Here is a 20,429-nt window from a genome sequence, read left to right as displayed (position 1 = left end):
ATGAGAAAATTCTATTGTCTCCTTCTCTTGCTTGCTCCAGACAAAGCTTGATTCTAGGACATGTGTGCTCAAACATGTAGAGTTGAGATCTGCCCTGCATGACGTCATGACCCTAAAAAAGTAACTCCTCCAGGCCCACCCCTTGTACTGCCCCTTCTGTGCAGCGTGTTTATCACCTTGGCTGCTCTGCTGCTTTGGTAAAATAAACATGGCGAAGGTACGAGCGAAGCACGGTGGTTGCTCTGTTGTTGGCTGCACAAAAGAGCACAGAAGTGTTTTTTTAACTCCATCATCTGAGGTTTTGAAGACGCAGTGGATTAATTTTACTTTTGATGGAGATGCACCCACAACAACTCCTGAGATGTTGTATGTGTGTGCTCACCATTTCACTAGTCTGCTGTCTAAACGAGGGCCGGTCAAAGCAGGATTCACCAAGAACCTGAAGCTGAAGCATGGTTCTGTACCAACTGTCCTTGAACCAGCTATATACGTGAGATCTGCGAGTTTTACTAATTTGTGTTGCTTTACTATATGCTCTACCTAGCACGATAGCCTAATGAATGGTTTGTAACTTAGTTTCCTTACACTACATTAACACACATGAGTAAATAATATCAGGGGACATTAAAGAGAAGATATATGGACATATATTTCACGTGAACCTAGCTTTATATACATAATGTTATCTTTTGTTTGGACGGATGTGACTACTTGTCGTGGTGGCCTCAGGCAGAGCTAATGTTGTGCTACAGGGTAGTGAACGCACTCTCAGCTGTTATTATGGACGCTAAGACCACAGTCACCACTAATGTGTGTGTTACTGCTGCAGTTTAGTTTGCTTGATAGATGTCCCACATGGTACAGGAAAAACAAACAGTCCAGGCTGCGCGCAGTTCTTTCTGCTCGTATGGTCATATAACTCTGGTTAGCACCAAGCTGCTAACGTTAATTTTATTTACCTGATGGTAACTGCAGCAGCATATCAAGACACATAATGTTTGTTACTAACCAATCAGAAATATCCTGCTGCAGCCGTAGAGTTAGGATTTCTTCAGGCGCCCCTCCTTCTGGGTCAGACTCTGGATCAAACTGGTCTGACTGAGCCACGGCACTTCTCTGAGCCATATCTACTCTGTGTAAACACTGCAGCATGGTACCGGAGCGAAGCCACACCCTTGTCCAAAGAAGTTGTGAAGGAGGCGTGGACAGGGCAGCTCATTATCATTTAGAGCTACGCCCACAGAAACAGCTTGTTCTCAGGAGCGCTCAGGAGAGGGGATTTACAGAGTGGCTGAAGTCCAGGAAATAACTAGATTTTGAGGCAAAAACCTTTAAATTGTCTGTCCTGGGACCTCTGAGACCTACTTGAACTTGTTGAAAAGTTGAATAATATGGGACCTTAAAAGTTTAAATGTGGATTACATTTATTCTGCATACAGAAGTTTTTAGTGGACATTGTTTGACTTTTTCTTCTTTGATCAGAATGTACAGCTGGCTGTGCGCTGCGGTGAGGTGCTGCCCCAAAAGCAGTGAGTCTGTGTAGCATTTTCAGTTAGAAACATAAAAAAAGCAAGAGCGCAGATGGCCCGGTGGCTTGGGTCGCGCTCTGAGGTTCGCCCTCACACGGGCAGCTCAGGTTCAAATCCAGCCTGTGGCCTCTTTCCGTCATGTCAATCCCCCCCCCCCCCCCCCCCCCCCCACCCTGTTTCCAGCTCTATCCACACTTTAGAAAAAAATGTTGAATTAATTTAACTCACTCAAATCATTTTAGTGCTTTCACTGAGTCAAGTTAATTCAACATGAAGTGTTGAATAGTTAAGACTAGAAAAATAAAGGTAAAGAAAACTAACAAAGATGTTTGTTGAATTTAGCTGATCAAGTTTTTACAGCAAAGCAATTTTTGTTGTGTTGGTGTTTAGTAACCGTGAGTGAGGAGGGAACACAGTGGACAGAAGACCCTGCTTTACAATGAGATGTTGCACAGAGGACATGGGCTGTTTGTGCACCCTGTGGCACAGACCAGTTGTTTATGCTCCATGGTAATGACTTGCTGTCTTGTTTGTCCTAACCCTAACGCATCAACACATCCCATATGTCAGTATAAGCACTAAATGCAATGTAAAAATCAGTGGGGAGATGGGCCCTGTGGAGCACAGATAGCAAGTCCATGCAGCAGGGCACAGAGGGCCTGTGCCCTCCCACACTATAACATATTAATGTACAGCAAGGTCTTGTATCCACTGTGTTTGCTCTTCACTCATGGTTCCAAAACACCATCACAACAAAACAAAACCAAAAAAAGATTTCTGTGGACATAGATTTTTAAGTTGTAACATATTTCGTAGTTGAGTTGATGCTAATTCATATTCATGTGTTCTCACAACAACTTCAGTCATCTCATACTTAAAATAATATGTTTAAACATCAAATGCGCAAAATCACTTTTTATAGAGCACTTACCCCTCTACTATCTGATTAAAGGAAAAAAAGCCCCAAAGTTGATGCTAATTCATATTCATGTGTTCTCACAACAACTTCAGTCATCTCATACTTAAAATAATATGTTTAAACATCAAATGCGCAAAATCACTTTTTATAGAGCACTTACCCCTCTACTAGCTGATTAAAGGAAAAAAAGCCCCAAAAATTTCTTTTAAAAAACACCAAGTGGATTTACTTATCCTTTGCACCAAAAACTGATATGAATAGAATAAAGAAATGTCAATAATGACTGAGGGAATGTGTAGCAGAATGAAGGATAGGCACAGAAGACCACCAATATAGACCAAGGCCAATACAGGCAGACAGCAGCCCTACTTACATTAACATGCAATCCCTACTGGTGAGTGCAGATATTGACCAATGTCTATTATAGCGAAATGCCAACATTCAACACCATTAATTGGACAACCAATGAGTCAGTCTAACTCTGGTTCACTAAACATAAGTTTGGAGAACACAAACACTTCAACAGAAAATGTTTTTTGGTAGCTGATAAATTTTTTCTCCAAAAACAACACATTTAAACCCAAAGCTACTGCAAGAGAGAGCAGGGGTGGTGAAGAAACATAGAGAGGCAGTGGAGAGAGCAAATAGAGCTAATGAAACCAAAACAATAAATATCACAGCTGTGACACTCCAAAGAAGACACAAACACACAAACAGCTTTACACAAATGAGTACTGAGGTGAGGAATTATTTTTCTATATCTGTGATATGATATGACTCAGTTAGTCAAACATTTCCTCAAGAGTTTCTGTTACAGAGACTGAGGATGACATTAAGCTCTGAATACGTTAGCTTCCACACTAAGCCTGCAGTAAATCAGTGTTTTCTCTCTCTGCTGGGCTCATCAGTCAGTGTGTGTAAAAAAAGCTGCTTAATGGATCTTAACCTCTTCCAAAGAAACGACTCAACTCTTCTGTCTGTCACAGTATGTAAGGCTTGTGTATGCTCGGCTCAGTAATGATAATAAATATGGAGACTCTGAGTTGATGCCCCCCATTAGCTGATCCCTCAGATCTCTGCTCAGCTCACTGCTGACTCCTTGGTTTGTTTTTCTTTTAGCAAAAAGACAATTTTAAAGTAGAGTATCTTCCTTACTGTAAGAGAACAAACGGCTGTTTATTCTCCGTCTCTGCTGCCAGGTGCCTCCTCACTGGGCTTCACTGCCAAGAGCACAGACCTCATCGGAGTCAGTGTTTAAGGTAACCTTCAGCACATTTCTTAATATGGAGCTTTCACAACATGATCAGATGAAAGAAGGTCAGAGCCATACACAACACATGTTGTAACGTCTCTTTGATTCCACTTTGGTATCTGTTGTTGGAGCAATTATCCAGCTGGTCAAGCAGAGCTCTCTATCCCTCTAAATGGTGACCTGCTGCGCTGGCGGCTGCTCTGCCAAACAAACTAATGTGGAGGCAGTGAAGCTAGTACAGCCTCTGTTTCTACACTTCGGCATGTTTACACATATTGTATGTTCTGTGGGAACCATTTCATTACTGAGCTCATTACTGGGATGCATTACACTGTAAACATCATTCATCTTTAAAGAGAAAAGTTTAGGGAGGAAGCCAATACAGTCATTAACGTGGGGACAAAACTAAAGCTGTTAAAGTTATGTTATTCAGACAATGTGTTTGTCTCAGAGGGAAATAAGCCAAAAACAGCCAATATATGCAACTTATGGCTTCAATAGGGTCAAGTGAATAATTCAGGGCTGTATCTGACTGTTGACTCCCGCTTCCGCCAAGTTGTTTAGTTCAGAGCACGCATGAAATAAAGTGACGCAAGGCATTTCCTTTGACTAAAACCAGGACAGGTCCCCAAATTACTGACCCGTCACTTCCTGTGTGACAGCAGTAATAAAGAACAACACAAAACCCTGCCATGTTTAAATCTTCAGTCAACTTCCTGAAGAGAACAGAAAACTGAGTCAAGTTTTCTCTTCTTCGTTGGATTTGTTAGTGGGGTGTGCTGTATATCCAGCTTACACGCCACCTACAAAGAAGGGCACAGTTGGCTGAGGAAACACAAACAGAATCAGGCTTTACTGATCAAACCCGTACCAAATTGTACTGATCCATACCGGGCTGTTTGGTGAAAATGGGGCTCTTGAGTCTGTTGCTGGTCTTATAATGAATTCTTGCCCTGAGATACCCACATTTAGTTTGACTGGTAGACTTTTGACCAGAGGGTTCCTGATCTAAATCACCACCCAGGCAGGAACCTTTCTGTGAGGTGTTTTCATGTTCTCTCTCTCTGTGCATGTGAGGGTCCTCTCCGGCTTCCTCCCACAATCCAAAAGCATGCTCATCAGGTTGATTGGTCACTTTAAATCACAACTCACATGCACCACAGGTATAAACACCATAATTAACCCCCAAGTGGTCCACTATGGATCAGTAAAGCCTGATCCTGTTTGTGTTGCCACAGCCAACCATTCCCTTCTTAGTAGTTGGCATGTAAGCCGAATGCTGATTGCCTCGTCAGCTACGTAATAGTGTGACTCCATAGCAGCGTGACACAGTGTACCCGACCCAGTAGACAAAGAGCAACGATGAGAGACTTCCAGCAATTCTTTCTTTGTGATTGGCATGTGGCTCTTTTTTACAAAGAACAATCAAGCCTTCATTCTTTATTACCGCTGTCACACAGGAAGTGACCATTATTTCCACCAATTAACAGACTGCAGTGTTCCTAGCGCCAACTTCTGGGGTGGGATCAGTATGTCTGACACCCCAACAGAAGGGTACCAAAAAGTGGGACGGTACAGGTCGGTAATTTAGGGACCTGTTCTGTTTTTAGACAGAGGAAACGCCACAAAATGTGCTGTACTGCATCTGTCCCACCTCCTCATTTAATGTCCAGTCCATGGTATAAAACCGTATGACCAACAGACACGCTTCCTAACAGTCATGAACAATAATCAAACATTCAACCATGACCAACATGAACTGCCACTGTGGAGAAGTTTAATGAGAAACTTTTCCTTGACCTTTACTGGCCCTGGAAGTGAGGAATACGTCTTTCCCCTGCATGGTTTGTGTGACTCAGTAAGCAGCAGAGACAGACAATGAGGAGAGCTGAATGACACTCCAAAGGTCAGGAGGTTGATTTAAATTTGTTAGGTCAAGATTCAGCACAGTACTGCACCCAATTGCCCTTTTATAATGAAATCATCATTTTGACTCAACTCATTTAAGTCTTTTTCCACAATCTGACAGCAGATAGTTAAGACTGTGTGATGAGGGGATGGAAAAGAGGAGAGCCTTTTTACTGGAACCAAAATATTTCTCTACTACTGAGCATTAATTATGGAGTAAACTGTATCTGACTGTATAATTTCCTCTGACTGCTACATCAGCTTGTTTAGGAGCTGGATGAATGCACAGACACAAGGAGAAAATATTTTGATCATGGCAGTTGGTCACTAACTGATGAGGCCATTATTTTGCATTTTCTGCCCCCACTCTGTTCATCAGATCACAGGTCTCCTCACAGCAGTCACATCTCTAAGTGTACTGGATAAAACAGTTTGCTTTGAATTATGGAGTATAAATGTCTGGGCTTAAAGCTGATGAATTCAATGCTATTACAGCGTCCCATGTGGATCAGAGGGAGCTGGTTCTTATACTGTTAATGATGCTGTTTGAAGAATATCTGACACCAAAGCTAATGAGGCAGGATGATCGGCTCAAACCAGACAATGATTTGTTCTGTGGCCTCTAAACCAGGCTGGACATAGAACACTGAAGAAACTAAAACCTTAAAGTGGAAATGAAGCAGTCAACCAAACTTACATTTTTTACTAGATTGAGTCCTATCCTTAGCAATAGTTATATAACAAATGTGTCAAATACAGACAATTGAAAGAAAAACGTAACACTGTTTTATCTTTCATGGCAAGAGCGCAGCCACCTTGCTGTACTGTAAACTGTGACCTCATTCAGTTAGTTTGTTTTGAGGTCCTGGTGAGAGTCCAGTGTTTCCCATTAATCAACGAGACTGTGGCGGCCCGCCACAATCTCATATGGAGTAAAAAATACGATCTGTCACTCTGTCAGACCATTACACAGCTGTACTTTCCTACCGCACATAAACAAGCGAAAACAAGAGTGGGCGCGCACTGGTCACACTCATACACGTCGCTCTTTACTTGACACGTTTAGCGCAGACCAGATTCCTGCGACACTGGAGCGGGACGTCTGACTCTGTGTAAGTGCAACTTCTTTTATGGGCAATAGCGCCCATGCTAACTGCGGCCGTGGACACAGTATCTCACTGCGCTCTCCGCCCCCCTTCTCGGGAAGAGGAACGTCTGCACTCGGTTCCAGAGTTTCAGTGACGAGAGCAGCCACACTGTTTCATTATCACCGCTCATTCAGAGTCAGTGCAGGCACACAGTACAATCACCTGTTACCATACCAACGAGCTGACGCAGCTTATTATTTCATATTCTCCTCTCCTGGGGCCTCATTTATTACAGCGTGTAAAAGTCCTCTTAAATTTCGCTTATGAGGTAAAGGCAAAACGGGCATACGACCAAAACATATATACACTCAGGCTATTCCCGTGATAAATCACAACTCGCCGAGAAAAGTGTGAATGTGGTGACGTGAACACACCCTGTTTTCTGCCTTCAGCACGCCCGAACATAACCATATATGGTCAATGCAAATCAGTACGTGCATATTAAGTAGCCATGTGCGCTCTGGGATTTTGTAGAGTGATGTCAGCGTAAGATGGTGAACACAACAGACAGAGAGAGCATGGAAGAAGCTGAATTTCTCTCAAAGCCAGAAACACAGCAATATCAGGAAATATCGGTCAGAAAATGATCTTGCATTGATTTGATCTCTAAGTCAGAATCTGGGTTTAAATAAAACATGGGAACAGCTGCTGCCATGATAACAGTACTCGTGACTCAGCATGAGACGTCTTCTCTGTTTGAGATCTGTCATAACTTCACCACTCACACGAATATGAGTTTTAAAGAAGCGCATCAGGAACTTTTTACACTTTTTTTCAGCCCAGTTAAACAATGAATAGTTTCAAATATAAAATGTTATATTTTTTCAAGTGAGTTTTGTAATAAATCCATCCTGATGATGAAATAGTTTCATAGTTTCAGAGAGCCACAGAAAGGATCCTAACGTGGACTCTGGTGATGGAGGGTCAGCTTCTAATCAAGGTAAATTAAAAGGCTTTTTATTATTCAGGGCCATTAGAGAGGATCGATGTCTGACGTAATATCTTATCTGAAACCCTGGAGGCTCCTTCAGCATTAGACTGCAGTCATTAGTGCCACACACACACACACACACACACACACACACACACACACACACACACACACACACACACACACACACAGAGAAGAGACAGGCACACAATAAACACACAGGCATCAAAGGACACTACACAGACACACACTCAGAGAGAAACACATCTAAAGGATACTGAGGTACTAATGTAATTATGGAGTCTAAATGTTCCTGTGTTAATGTAGTTTGAACTGCCAGCAGTGGAGATCCATACTAACTCAATATGAGGACATTAGAGAGGAGACTCTGTGTGTGTGTGTGTGTGTGTGTGTGTGTGTGTGTGTGTGTGTGTGTGTGTGTGTGTGCGTGCGTGCGTGCGTGCGTGTGTGTGTGTGTGTGTGTGTGTGTGTGTGTGCGTGTGTGTGTGTGTGTCAGTGTGTGTGTCAGTGTGTTTGTATGAAAAGCAGAAGCAGAACATGCAAGCATGTTAGCATGTAGGCAGAGCGGTGTGTGTTTGTAGCCACAGTGCGAAGCGAACTGTCTCATATTAAGAGATCGGTCTGTTCAGAATTTTTTTTACCTTCACTTTAACAGTCACATTCCCAATGAGCTGCTAAATCTCTGTCTGACTTCATGACACTATGTCAGTGCCTGTCCTGGTGTCCTGGTAAAGATATGAGCAGAAAACCGCTCAGCTCTTTTTCAGTAACCACTGCAGTTCATCAAGCTCCCACTTGGGGCTGGCTGCAGAAAGGCTGGAAACCACAAACAAATTCAAATAATCTGATCTTTACAGCAAAATAAGCCTGCCTATATTCAGTCAGAATGAGCTCTCTGCTGCTTCAGTGCACCTGAGCTGGTGAGTTTTCATTCAGATGATGTTTGTGCTTCCATTTTTGCTGAATGCCGGAGCATGACACCCAAGTCAGCGCAGTGCAGATCAAGGTGAATAGGAAATGAGGCACAGGTAACAACATTCAAACACCTGCTTGATTTTCAGAATTTAAAAAAAAAGATGATATGGTGACTCCATGAGGTATTTCACATCACTAAGAATCACTGTTCAATAGTCACTGATAACTATTTGCTGATTATATATCAAGTCCATTGCCCAAAGTTGTTTAGGCAAGTTAAAAATGAAATACAAATAAGTGTGATCTATGTTCATATTCCGGTTTTACCTAACAAAGTTTAGAAGTTAGCATCATTTGCTATCTATTTTTTGTGGTAGTTTCACCAGATGTCTCTGTTTTTCTCTCATTCTGAATCTCACTACTATTTTCTAATGCTACTGGAAATGTTTTTTCACAAGTAGGGCTGGGCGATATATCAGTATTAAAAATATACTGGTATATTTTTTTAATGGGGTATTGAATTAGACCATATCATATATATATCGATATTGTGCAAATTTGCGCCGCGATACTTGCTCCTGTTGCTCCATATTTTATTTTTTATTTTATTTTATTTTTGCTTCGTATTTTAATGAATACAGACTTTTGCTTGTGTTTTAGATATTTTAAGCCATATATGTTGTTTGTGTTTGTACAGAACTTCGGTCAACTTTGGTTGTTTTTAAATGTGCTCTATAAATAAAGTTTGAGTTGAGTTGAGTATTCCATAGAAAATCCACCATCAGTGTGCGAATGTGGTGTGTATGGGTGAATAAGAGACTAGCAGTGTAAAGCACTTTGAGTGGTCTGAGAGACTAGAAAAGCGCTGTATATAGTACTGGTCCATTTACCATTACCTCGACAGGTCAGCTAACTGTGCCGACACACCTGCTGTTGTGTTAGCTGTTGTTAGCATGCCCTGCGCTTAGTTCACAAATACCACACGAGGGATGTAAATAACACTGTGGCAGCATTTCTACAAATATAAGTTGAACAATACTATGTATACAGTTGATTTAGTGTTACTAACATTTGTCAGAAGGGGGCAGCCATCTTTGATTGTCAACTCGGGGGTGGTAAAGGGTGTGTATGTGATTTCATTCATTTCTATACCAGCTATCCCTTTCAGGGTTGCGGGGCGGGTGCTGGAGTCTATCCCTGCTGTCACTGGGCAAGAGGCGGTATTGGTCGCCAGTTGATTGCCAGTTGATCGCAGAGTAACACAGTAACACAGGCTCGTATTTCCAGCGTTGCCAACTCCTCAGCATCGGAAGTAGCTACAGGCCTGCCCAAAAGGAGCTTGAAGTGGTCAGATTTGTTTTTCTGTCCAACACTTGGGGGGTTGTAGGCTTCCTACCTGTCGACTTAGCGGTCCTGGTGCCCATAGTGTACAGCTGCCCATGCAGGCAGCCAGGCACACAACGGATGGCGCACCACGCTGCCACGCTCTGTCTCTCTGAACGGGGAAAGAGAGAAAACAGCGACCTTGGAGCCTCCGACCACCAAAATAGTCGCTACATTTGTCACTAGTTGCTTTTCTTCACTTTTCTCGTGCGGGGGGGGGGGGTCCAGAAAGTCGCTAAAAAGTGATAGCGACAAAACTGCGAATTTGGCAACATTGAGTGTTTCTCGCCCAAAATCTTTGAACTAAGTAGGACACACTTGTCTGTCTTCTAACTCAAGAGAGCACTACTATTTAACAAATTAAAAGAGGGGAAAATGTTTTATGAGTTGAAAGTCTGTTTCTCATGCATCTGGTTGAAACTGTTCAATTATTGTACTGATTTAAGGTAATCTCAGGTTGCTGTTAAAAATGTTTTCTTAATCTGAGCACTTTATTTTGATTTTAATAGCGTAAATTCTGCCCTTACTTGGATTATAATTTTGCAATGTTATTTTCATTTGTTAGAAATTTTTCTTGAAGTTTTCTCAAAGACATTTCTTTCAGAAAAAGACTGGCCTATTTTTTGATGGGTTGTTTTTATTTAAGATATCTTTTTATTCAAATGTGAAGTTTACAGGGCTTTGATTTCAAAGAAGATATTCCTATTCATTATTTATGTTTTTTATTCTTAGTTCAGCAGCTGAACATTTATTTTCTAACAGGTGAAGAAACCTCATTTAATTTTGCAACTGTCCACTGAATTAGCTTGTTCATATAAAACTACTTGTGACATGACATATTTGGCTTTGACTTTGACTGAACATTTGCTCTCACTTCGTGGAAAAAAAATTCGGGATATATATCGTATATCGATATTCAGTCAGAATATATCAGGATATGACTTTTGGCCCATATCGCCCAGCCCTAGTTACAAGGGTTTTTTTTGTCATTTAATGATAAAAAGTGAACATTTTCAGACTTCCTACAACCCATTTCTGGTGGTTTCATCACACTGCAACCCTGGTTGAGGGTAAAAAAAATAAAAAATAAAATAAAAAAAAAACTTTTAAAACACATTTTTAAATCAAGACGAAAGGTGCAGGTACTATTAGATGTTTTACTGATAAACCAGTGATTTCAAAATCATGACTCATCCTTAACAACTACAACAAACTGTCATGATGAGCTGAGCCAGGCCCAATGGCGACAACAAGGATGAGGGGAGGATCGGCATGTAGGCCAAACCACTGACTCTGTTACTAACTCAAAGAAATCTTCAGTCCAGTGGCTCCAGCTGTTCAGTAGTCCTGCTCTGCGCTGCACTCTGAAAATCCAGCTATAGCTGCTGGATGAGGGAGCATAGAGACAAAACCACAATTAAGCGGAAACAGAACTCACAAGGATCTTGTGGATCTGCCCCTCTTTTCCTGCTGCCTCTACATGAGAGTAAGAAAGAGAATAATAACTGATTCCTGTGTACCCTTACCTTTGCTATTTTTGTTTCACCAGGTTAAATATTTTAAGACAAAACTATTCATGAGTTAATTGTTGAATCCATCTCTAAGTTGCTGATCTGCATACAGGTCATTGCACTCCTGACCAGTCCTTGTAACTTCAGCTGTTTGTCTTGCAGAGTTGCAGGCTGAAGATCCACCACAGTCCCCATCCCTGTGCTGCTGTTCTCTCTTTTATTCCTTCCTAAAGACCCCCACAGAACCAACATCAGTCTTACTATACCATGTGGTGTGGGAGTTTCAATATTGTGGCATAAACTTCCACAGTTGCTTTGTTTTCATCATCAAAGTAAAACAAGCCCCACAAGCTGTTTCATTACTGGAGTCACAGAGTAAAAAACACACACGCGCACATACACACACACACACACATACACACACATAAAGTCAGCGTGCTTTGGAGTCTCATTGGGGTTAATTCTCAGCGTATAAAAACAAACATAAACACACCCACAGACTGTCAGCGATGATGAACACAGTCCAACTCATGCCAAAGCACCCAATACATCCAACGCTTACAACTCCCACACCGCAGAAAGACTCCAACAGACTGAAGAAGCAGCACCATATCTCTGAGAAATAACACGCACATACAGCAGCGGGCATGAGTTTACTGGATTAACTTTGTCCAGTCTGCTGGGAGGAGTTTCACCTCAGTTTGCTCCTCAGGGTCCAGAACATTGCTTCTTGATTTTTCCAGGTACTCACAGGAGCAACGACTGGGCCTCTTCTAATGACACACAACTTAAGTACTTCCATTACTTTATACAGAGGGCCAGTAAGATCCAAGTTTGTTTTTTAAGAGTTCATCCTGAACTTTTATTCATGCCCAGTAACTCGTAGAGTTTTTCAGAGCTCTTAATGCGGACAAACATCTCTCTCTGTTTCAAACATCAGTATGTGGACACTCTGCAGAGCACAACATGGATCCTGACAGTGATCGTTTTTAACTCAATCAAAGCAGAGATACTCCTTAACACAATAAACAATCTACTGCTTCCTGTTTTTAGCTGTCTCACCCATCACCCAGCTGTGTTAAATACTAGGGATGGGCATCTCAAGCAAAAGAGCTATTCCATATTTGCTTGTAACTATTGCTTGTAACGATTATTCAAAGATCCCCCCGCAAGCTGCTGCCGCCGCCTATCCGCATGCACATACCTGCGAACATTGCTCTTTAAAAAGGATGAAGAGGGCTGTTGTGCTCTGCATGTCGATCAACAAACTTACTTCTTGGGTGAGGACGGCGACCAATGACTGTTGATCTGCGGACAGCGCCGCACCTCACATGGCTGTACATAGTTGTTGAGTAGCTGCGATATACTACACTTACTTTGCAGAGTTTGCATTGTACATCATTTTTTATTATTTTTACGAAAGAGTCCCCGCACTTCGCAATCCATATCTGAGCATCTTCTCATTCTTGTTTTGGCTGTAAATCCTCCCACTTGTCTGGTCTGGCTTCTTTCATTATGTCAGTTTGTTGCCGTGGTCAAATTAAATATGATCTGGTTTGGACATAGTTCGTTTTTTATTTTGAAAGTCACTAGGCGTTTTAGATGGTTTCTGTGCACAACTTCATGTCCCACTTAATCTGCTTCTTGTGAAAATGACGTGTGCATCCTACATAACACTGTGATCTGCAGCAGACAGGACAAAGCAATGGTCACATGAACTATTCTATTTTTTTTTCATGTTAGTGACTATTGGAATATCTGAAAATGATTGTCCAACCTGATAAATCACTTGATTCTGATGGGTTAAAACCCCCCAACAACTCCATGCAGAAAAAGAGCAATGGCCAAGGCAGACAATCCATAAAAGAGAGTTCTGAAGCATTTTTACTTCAGCTCATGACACTGAGGCAAAAACCTTCACTTTAGCTTGCGTGCAAAGCTGAACGCCCTGGAAGTTTTCAGATCAGATCCTGTCCTGCAATCTGGGTAAAGGCAGCAGTGTTTCTTAGTTATTGAGCACTACATAGAAAAGCGTGGACTGCGCTCAGGCTTCATCCCCAGAAGAAGAGTCCATCAAAGGCATTTTGTAGCTTCCTGTTTATTGGTCAGAAAAAAAGTGAAAACAAACTTAGCACAGCACTTGTACCTTTCCCATCAGCAGAAACACTTGCTGATGTGACAGCAGCCACTCCGTCCAGACGCACCGAAGCAGGCTGGATATTTATGCCTGTCAAAGTTTGACAATACTCATATTTTTGTTGGTATGTATTTTATTGATAACGAAAATAATCAAGAAATTTATTGGTTTCAATGTTATGAGGCTCTGAAGCTTGTTAGACCGTAAAAATCTGTAACTAAACCTCACTATTGTTTGAGCCCCAGTGTTCAAAGCGTGTAAAAAATGTAGCAGCTCATAGTCTGAAACTACGGTTTCAGTTTGTTTCAAAATGTTTATTTTGATGCCACTACTTTTGTTAAAAAATGGTTTTATCACATTTTAGGTTTTGAGGTTTGACCATTACCTGTAGTGATGCACAGCCTGTGTCCAAAGCTGGGCAGAGTCATCATGCACACCAGCTGTTTCACTTTCTGCATACCGGTAAATTTTTACTTCGTCACGTCACTGACTCTGTGTTTCTGGCCTTAAAGGTGTATTTTTTGGAATGGCTGTGGCAGAAAATTGTCTTCTAATGTCAGGAGAAATAAATCTCCCACATAGATTAACCACTACTTGGACCAAATTATGTGTAATAATGCTCTTCTGCGGTAATGACCGTATTGCAAAATTTGTTTTGTGGCAACATATGATGCCAGTGATGGTGATGAAAATCAAATACCGCCCATCCCTATCTGACAGTGGTGTTTATAACGTGAACGAGAGTAACAGAGACAGCAGCTGCCCGGCAGAGGGAGAAACTGACAGCTGGGTTAAAAAAATGGAAAACAGCAGTGAAGAAGTTTGAGGAGGAACTAAAGCCAAAACAAAAACAAAGACAGAAACAGCTCAACCTCTGCAGCTCTGGCTGTAAACTGAACTCATCAGTGCAGCTTAACCTTTAACAGCACATACAAATGGCTCCATCAGGTGTGACAGGTCACATCCTGCTGATTAATGTGGCCGTGAACATGAAAAAAGATGAGTGCAAACAAACACACATCAGTGATCCTCCAGTTCACAGGACAGTCAAGGAGCAGAGGGATGGTCTCAGTGCGCCCTCTGGTGGATGGAAAGTTCTACAGCTGCAGTAAAATAAAATCAGAGCAGCACGCCATCCTAATGACGGCTGAACACGCTTAATGTCTGATGATCTCTTTTTGACAGAGGTCAAGCAATCACTGCTCATCAGCATGCTTGTCACATCAAAGTCTGGTATTCAGTTTGTTAAACCTGGAGATAAGAATCTCCGTCCTTTGTGTTAAACATGAGGACCTCTGTTTGTGCAGAACTCCTAAACTCATGCACGTTTGTCAAAGATTTTTAACTGACACACAGAGCATCATAATTCATCACCAGCATGTGTACCAGTGCTTTGATGGTCTTACTTTTCATGGTGCCACCCTCTTCCTCGTCCTCATCGTCAGAGTTGATGACCATGGTGCCTAGCTGTGACTGCATGGTCCCCGTGTCCTCATGTTCGATCATGGTGCGTGCTGTACCGCTGAGTGAGCCTGCTAATGAGCCAGCAGCCCGGATCGTCCCCAAGTCACCTGTTCCTGCTCGCACCATCGTGCCCTGGTCAACCTCATCGTCGTCCTGAAACACAGCAGCTAGTGTGTGAAGACAGTAGAGGCCAACCCGTCAGGGTTTGTCAATTAGAAAAGGACAGCTGAGACTTCAGTTTCTGCCCACTGATTAAAAAAAGAAATACTAACTCTACAGGCATTACAAAGGCAGACCTTGACTTGGTTTAAATTACACAGACCAATCATAACATTTTATTAAAGTTTTTTTTTTTGGCTTTTACACCTTTATGAAGACAGGACAGGACCATGGACAGCAGGAAACCAGGAGGAATGACGGGCAGTGAAGGGGCCTCGGGCTGCAAGTATCCATGCCGGCATCTTACCTACACTGGGTCGAACCCCAGAGTGAGGATCAGATTTAGCTGATCACATTGGATTACTGCAGCTAACACTCTATCAAAAGTCTTCAGCTCATCAAAAAATGCAGCAGCGTTTAAAAAGAGTTTAAAATGAGCTCTTGTAAAATTAAGACACTGAACTAAACTACAGACTGAGTTTACAGAGTTTGATTGTGGTCGTGTTATAAACAACAGCTCTATGTGACTTCAAATAAATACAAGACCTTGTTGCTTTGCATCTTAGGAAAAGTTGTCTTGACCAAAGAGAAATAGGGTTAAAAAGAAGATCTGCTATCCAAAATAAACTCACGCCCTGGTCGCATCTTTTTGACAGTGGGTGATGGTGCTCATAGAGAACAGAGTCTTTATCTCAGCAAATGTATTAGCAATCCCAGGAAGTCCTCATAGCGTCTATAACTCACGTGCTGTTTCTCAGCTTTATGTTCTCGAGCATGGCTCAATCGGCTTTTCCACAGAAAACTGAGTTTCATCTATTGAATCTTCCCTGAAAAACTCTGTTATAAACAATCTCTCATATAAAAAGCGATGTTTTAGTCACTTTGATCCTGCTCTTGAATGATTGATGTCCTGAACTTCTTTTGCTTTTCTAATTTCTAAGCTTATTAAAGATTTCTACAAATAACATTTTTGTAGTTTCTTGTGTTTTAAGCTTCATCTTCACAACAGTGAATTATCCGTCCTTGTGCAGATTGAAAACCCAGCACTTTTTACAGATGTCCCTATGTCTAATGCTGATTTACAGAAAAACTGTTAGATGTAGGACTCCCAGCCTCCACCTGCTACTGGATCAGACACTTCCTCTCTAAACGGGTGCAGTGAGTCAGTGATGCCCCCCACTTCTCCACAGCCCTTAGACTCAACATCGGCCCTTCACAGGGCTGTGTACTTAGTCCTCTCCTACACACTCGCCCACTACGCTCTGCTTGTGAAAGACACCTGGTGCCCCCAGCCCAGCGCGGCTCTAAATCTCTAGCCAGACTCTTCTCCTCTGTTGTTCCCAAATGGTGAATGAATTACCTTACTCAATAAGATCTACAGTGTCCCTTTCTACTTTAAGAGATATCTGAAAACTCATCGGTTCAGGGAACACTTGGGCCCTCGATCTGAGCCTTCTCCTCTTTGTCCTCAGGGGTAGAATGAGTGAGAAGGTCTCAGACCCAGCTCTAGTGAATTTTCAGCACTAATTACTGGATGCTGTTTGAAGTATATAATTGCAGCAATTAGGTGAGTTGGCCAGATTCATTCCTTTTCTGATCCGCTTATCCTGTTCAGGGTCACGGGTGGCTGTAGCCTATCCCAGCTGTTATTGGGCGAGAGGCGGGGTACACCCTGGACTGGTCGCCAGCCAATCACAGGGCTGACACAAAGACAACCATTCACTCACACACTCAAACTTTTGGGCAATTTAGAGTGACCAATTAACCTGTTGAGTTTGTTTTTGGACTGTGGGAGGAAGCTGGAATACCTGGAGAGAACTCACGCATGCACTGGGAGAACGTGCAAACTCCACACAGAAAGGCACACCGGCCATACTGGGATTTGAACGGGTAACCTTCCTGCTGTGAGGCTGCAGGACTAACTGTTGCAAGTTGGCCAGATTATCTTCTTGCACTTGATGGCAGCACCTGCAGCCAAATAACTTGTAGCACTTTGTAGCACTAACTAGGTTTTTCCTTCTGTCTAAATTGTTGCTTGTGTTGTACGTTGTTTTGGATGCTTTAGCAATTGCTAAATGAAATTGTTGAACTTTAGAACACTCTGTACACATATGACTGTGTCAGTACTCAACCAGACAACACCATTGTCAAATTTGTAGACGACACCACCTTCGTGGGAGGAGACGATGAGACGGCCTATAGGGAGGTGGTCCAGAGGCACTGGCGTGCTGGCAACAACTTGGTCCTCAACACCTCTAAGACAAAGGAGGTGATTGTGGACTAGAGGAAAAGGAAGACTGGTCTTTAGCCCATCTTCATAAATGGGGAGAGCGTTTTGAGGATCCTAAAGAGGATCAACTTACAGAGGGAGCTGCTGACCTCATTCTACCACTGCTCTGTGGAGAGTGTGCTAACTTATTTCATCTCTTGTTGGTTTGCCAGCTGCACCATAGCACATAGGGAGGCACTACAGAGGGTTAAAAACACCGCCCAGAAGATGATTGGCCACCCTCTTCTCTATTTACAGGACCTCTACGGCACCCACTGTCTCAAGAGGGCACACAGCCTCCTGAGACAGCACACACCCAGGACATCGTGTGTTTTGGCTGCTGCTCTCTGCAGACGTTTCAGGATGCTAAAGGCATGGACTAACTGACTCAGAGACAGTTTTTACAACAAGGCCATAGGCCTGTTGAACTCAACCATCTGACACAATTCTGTGTCATTCAACCTCAGTTCAGGTGCAATAAAGCAACAAGCTATGCAATAAGCAATAAACCAGAAATGTGCAATAATTGTGAAATGGATGTGCTGCGTGTTAACAAAGTGTCTGTTAACAGTCTTGTAATTTGCATAAAGCTCTGCTATATGCAGCATTGTTCAGTTTTATATACTTTTATATTTCCATTTAGTTTATTCTTTAACAGATCTTATTTTACAATAAAAGGGGAGCTGTACATCAATTTTGTCATGCTTATGTACTCTGTACTAATGTTCAATGACAATAAAGGCTCTAATTGGATCAAATCTAATCTAATCTAACAGGAATGTCTTGTTGGAAAATGATCTATGGCTCTGATTTTTATGGTCAAACTGTGGATTCACAAGAAACTATTTCGAAGGCACTCATAAATTTGGTGATTAAAATAAATAAAGTACACTGGATGTTTTCTGTATAAGAATTCCTTTAGCTGCATGTTTCGTCTGAGTTGGAGCATGGAAAAAGATGCAGAACAGAGGGGGTAGCCCTACACTGACATTTAAGGACTGGGATGAATATTTTTCAGTGAGTTTAAGAAGGATTTATGTCAAACTCAGCTTTAAGTCCCTGACGACAGCAGCTATCAACTTAAGGAACTGTCAGTTTTGTCCATATAATTCTGCTTATTCCTGCGTTGGTGCTCATACCGAGTTGTCATCGTCATCTCCCTCCTGTTCCCTCTGCTCCGCCTCCTCTTGTCTCTTCAGCTTGATCTCCATGGCATCTGTGATAAGCGCTCTGAGGATGGAATTGGGTTTGGCTGACTTGATGAAGGGATGCTGGAGGGCAGAGGTAGGAGGAGAGAGAAAGGTTAGGCTGATGAGAGGAGAAAAGTGCAAACACATTCTGTTTCTACCTCAGCAGAACACAGACTCTAAGCTGAATCCAACGTCTTTCCAATTAGTTACGGTTCTAGCAAAAGAAAATAGGATGCAAACATGTTTCAGCCAAACTAAGTGAAAATACAAATAACACCTGTTAACCTGAGAGTTGCTGAATTGCATAACCTTTTTGTTTCTGTACAATATATCAACTAACTGTTACTTTGTGTGTATCTGTACCAGTAGGTACTTCATCTGTAGCCCTGACCCTGCAACAAAATAGAGATTTACCTGTAACAATTGTGTGGCTGTGGCTCTGTTTTCTGGGTTTTTCACCAAACACTGGCTGACAAAGTCTCTAAACCCCTGAGACCACTGGGCAGGAGTCCTGAATGTTGGAGGAGGGTTGGTGGGAATCATGAATATGGCCTGGAAGAAAAAAACACAACTCAGGACACCAAAGACCCAAAGAAACAAATCCAAAACTCAACAAAGCTCAACAGCTTCACAAGAACACAAAACTCCTTCCAGTAAAACCACAGACTGTCTCACCCTCATGGGATGGATGTCAGCATAAGGCGGCTTCCCCTCAGCCATCTCAAGAGCTGTTATTCCCAGAGACCAAATGTCAGCCACACAGTTGTAACCGATCTCCTGTATGACCTCTGGAGCCATCCAGAAGGGCGTGCCGATGACGGTGTTTCGTTTCGCCATGGTGTCCTGAGGAAGAGAGGAGGATAATGAGATAAGTAATAGAGACTGTCAAGTCAAACAACAACAAACTAAAAACAGATTTGATTGGTCTGTGGATAATTTTTGGTCAAAAGCCCGAACAACTTCAAATACTCCTTAACAGTTAAAGTGAAATCACAGACAACCTGATCAGATCATATTAAATCATTCAGTACACAGGAGTCTGTCACCTCTGCCTGTTTACACTGTAGCAAAAGCATTAGTTGTTGTTAGCATCCCAAGACAGTAGGCTAAACAACATGAAAGATATTTCAATAATGGATCCTGTCCTGTAATCCAGACAACTGCAGAATTCTGGTGAAAGCATGTCTAAGTGCCTGACCTCAACAAAGAAACTTCAGCCAGAAAGGAAGTGAAAATAGCAATAATGTTCAAAGCTGAGACATCTGACTTATTTCTGTTTCAAGGTGCGTCAACTGCAGGAGCCGGGATCAAACCTCTGACCTGGAAATTGAGAGAAAATGACTACATCACTGAGACAAAGCCACCCTCAAATACAGGATAAAATCTCCCACTATTTAAACTTATTATTCTGTTTAAGTACTGTGGTTTAAAGCTGAGTCAATTCACCTGATGTCCAGACACGATGCCCAACACATTTACTTATTGGGCTTTGTGCCTTTAAACCAGTATTCCCAAAGTCTGGGTCCTGATCCAAAGGTGGGTCGCTGAGATTTTTTATGGGTCACCAAATTAGTTTTCAGAATGTTCACACAAAATTCATGCTTTCCTCAAGCAGAGTAAGTTTCCCCTCGCCAATTTGTTCATTGATGATGAGCTCCTCCCACTATCAGCATCACTGTAGCTGGTAATGTTT

At 42.2% G+C, this 20,429-nt stretch overlaps 1 protein-coding gene across 2 annotated transcripts in view; it reads right to left on the bottom strand.

Moving 5' to 3' along the window:
- LOC141792248 (serine/threonine-protein kinase 4-like) overlaps positions 1-20,429 on the bottom strand; it is a 54,357-nt gene that overhangs the window by 17,923 nt on the left and 16,005 nt on the right. For both annotated transcript variants that reach the window (XM_074673116.1, XM_074673108.1), the window contains 4 exons: positions 19,412-19,579; positions 19,151-19,288; positions 18,686-18,817; positions 15,061-15,271 (listed from right to left, as the gene is read on the bottom strand). In XM_074673116.1, the coding sequence (XP_074529217.1) occupies positions 15,061-15,271; positions 18,686-18,817; positions 19,151-19,288; positions 19,412-19,579 (649 nt within the window). The remainder of the gene's footprint in view (positions 1-15,060; positions 15,272-18,685; positions 18,818-19,150; positions 19,289-19,411; positions 19,580-20,429) is intronic.

This window comes from Halichoeres trimaculatus, unplaced genomic scaffold (genome assembly GCF_033239565.1).
Source record: "Halichoeres trimaculatus isolate MK-OKI-2021-1 unplaced genomic scaffold, fHalTri1.1 fHalTri1_scaffold_1, whole genome shotgun sequence".
Lineage (NCBI taxonomy): Eukaryota > Metazoa > Chordata > Actinopteri > Labriformes > Labridae > Halichoeres > Halichoeres trimaculatus.
Note: the sequence above shows the minus strand (reverse complement) of the source record. Positions and strands in the feature narration are given on the sequence as shown.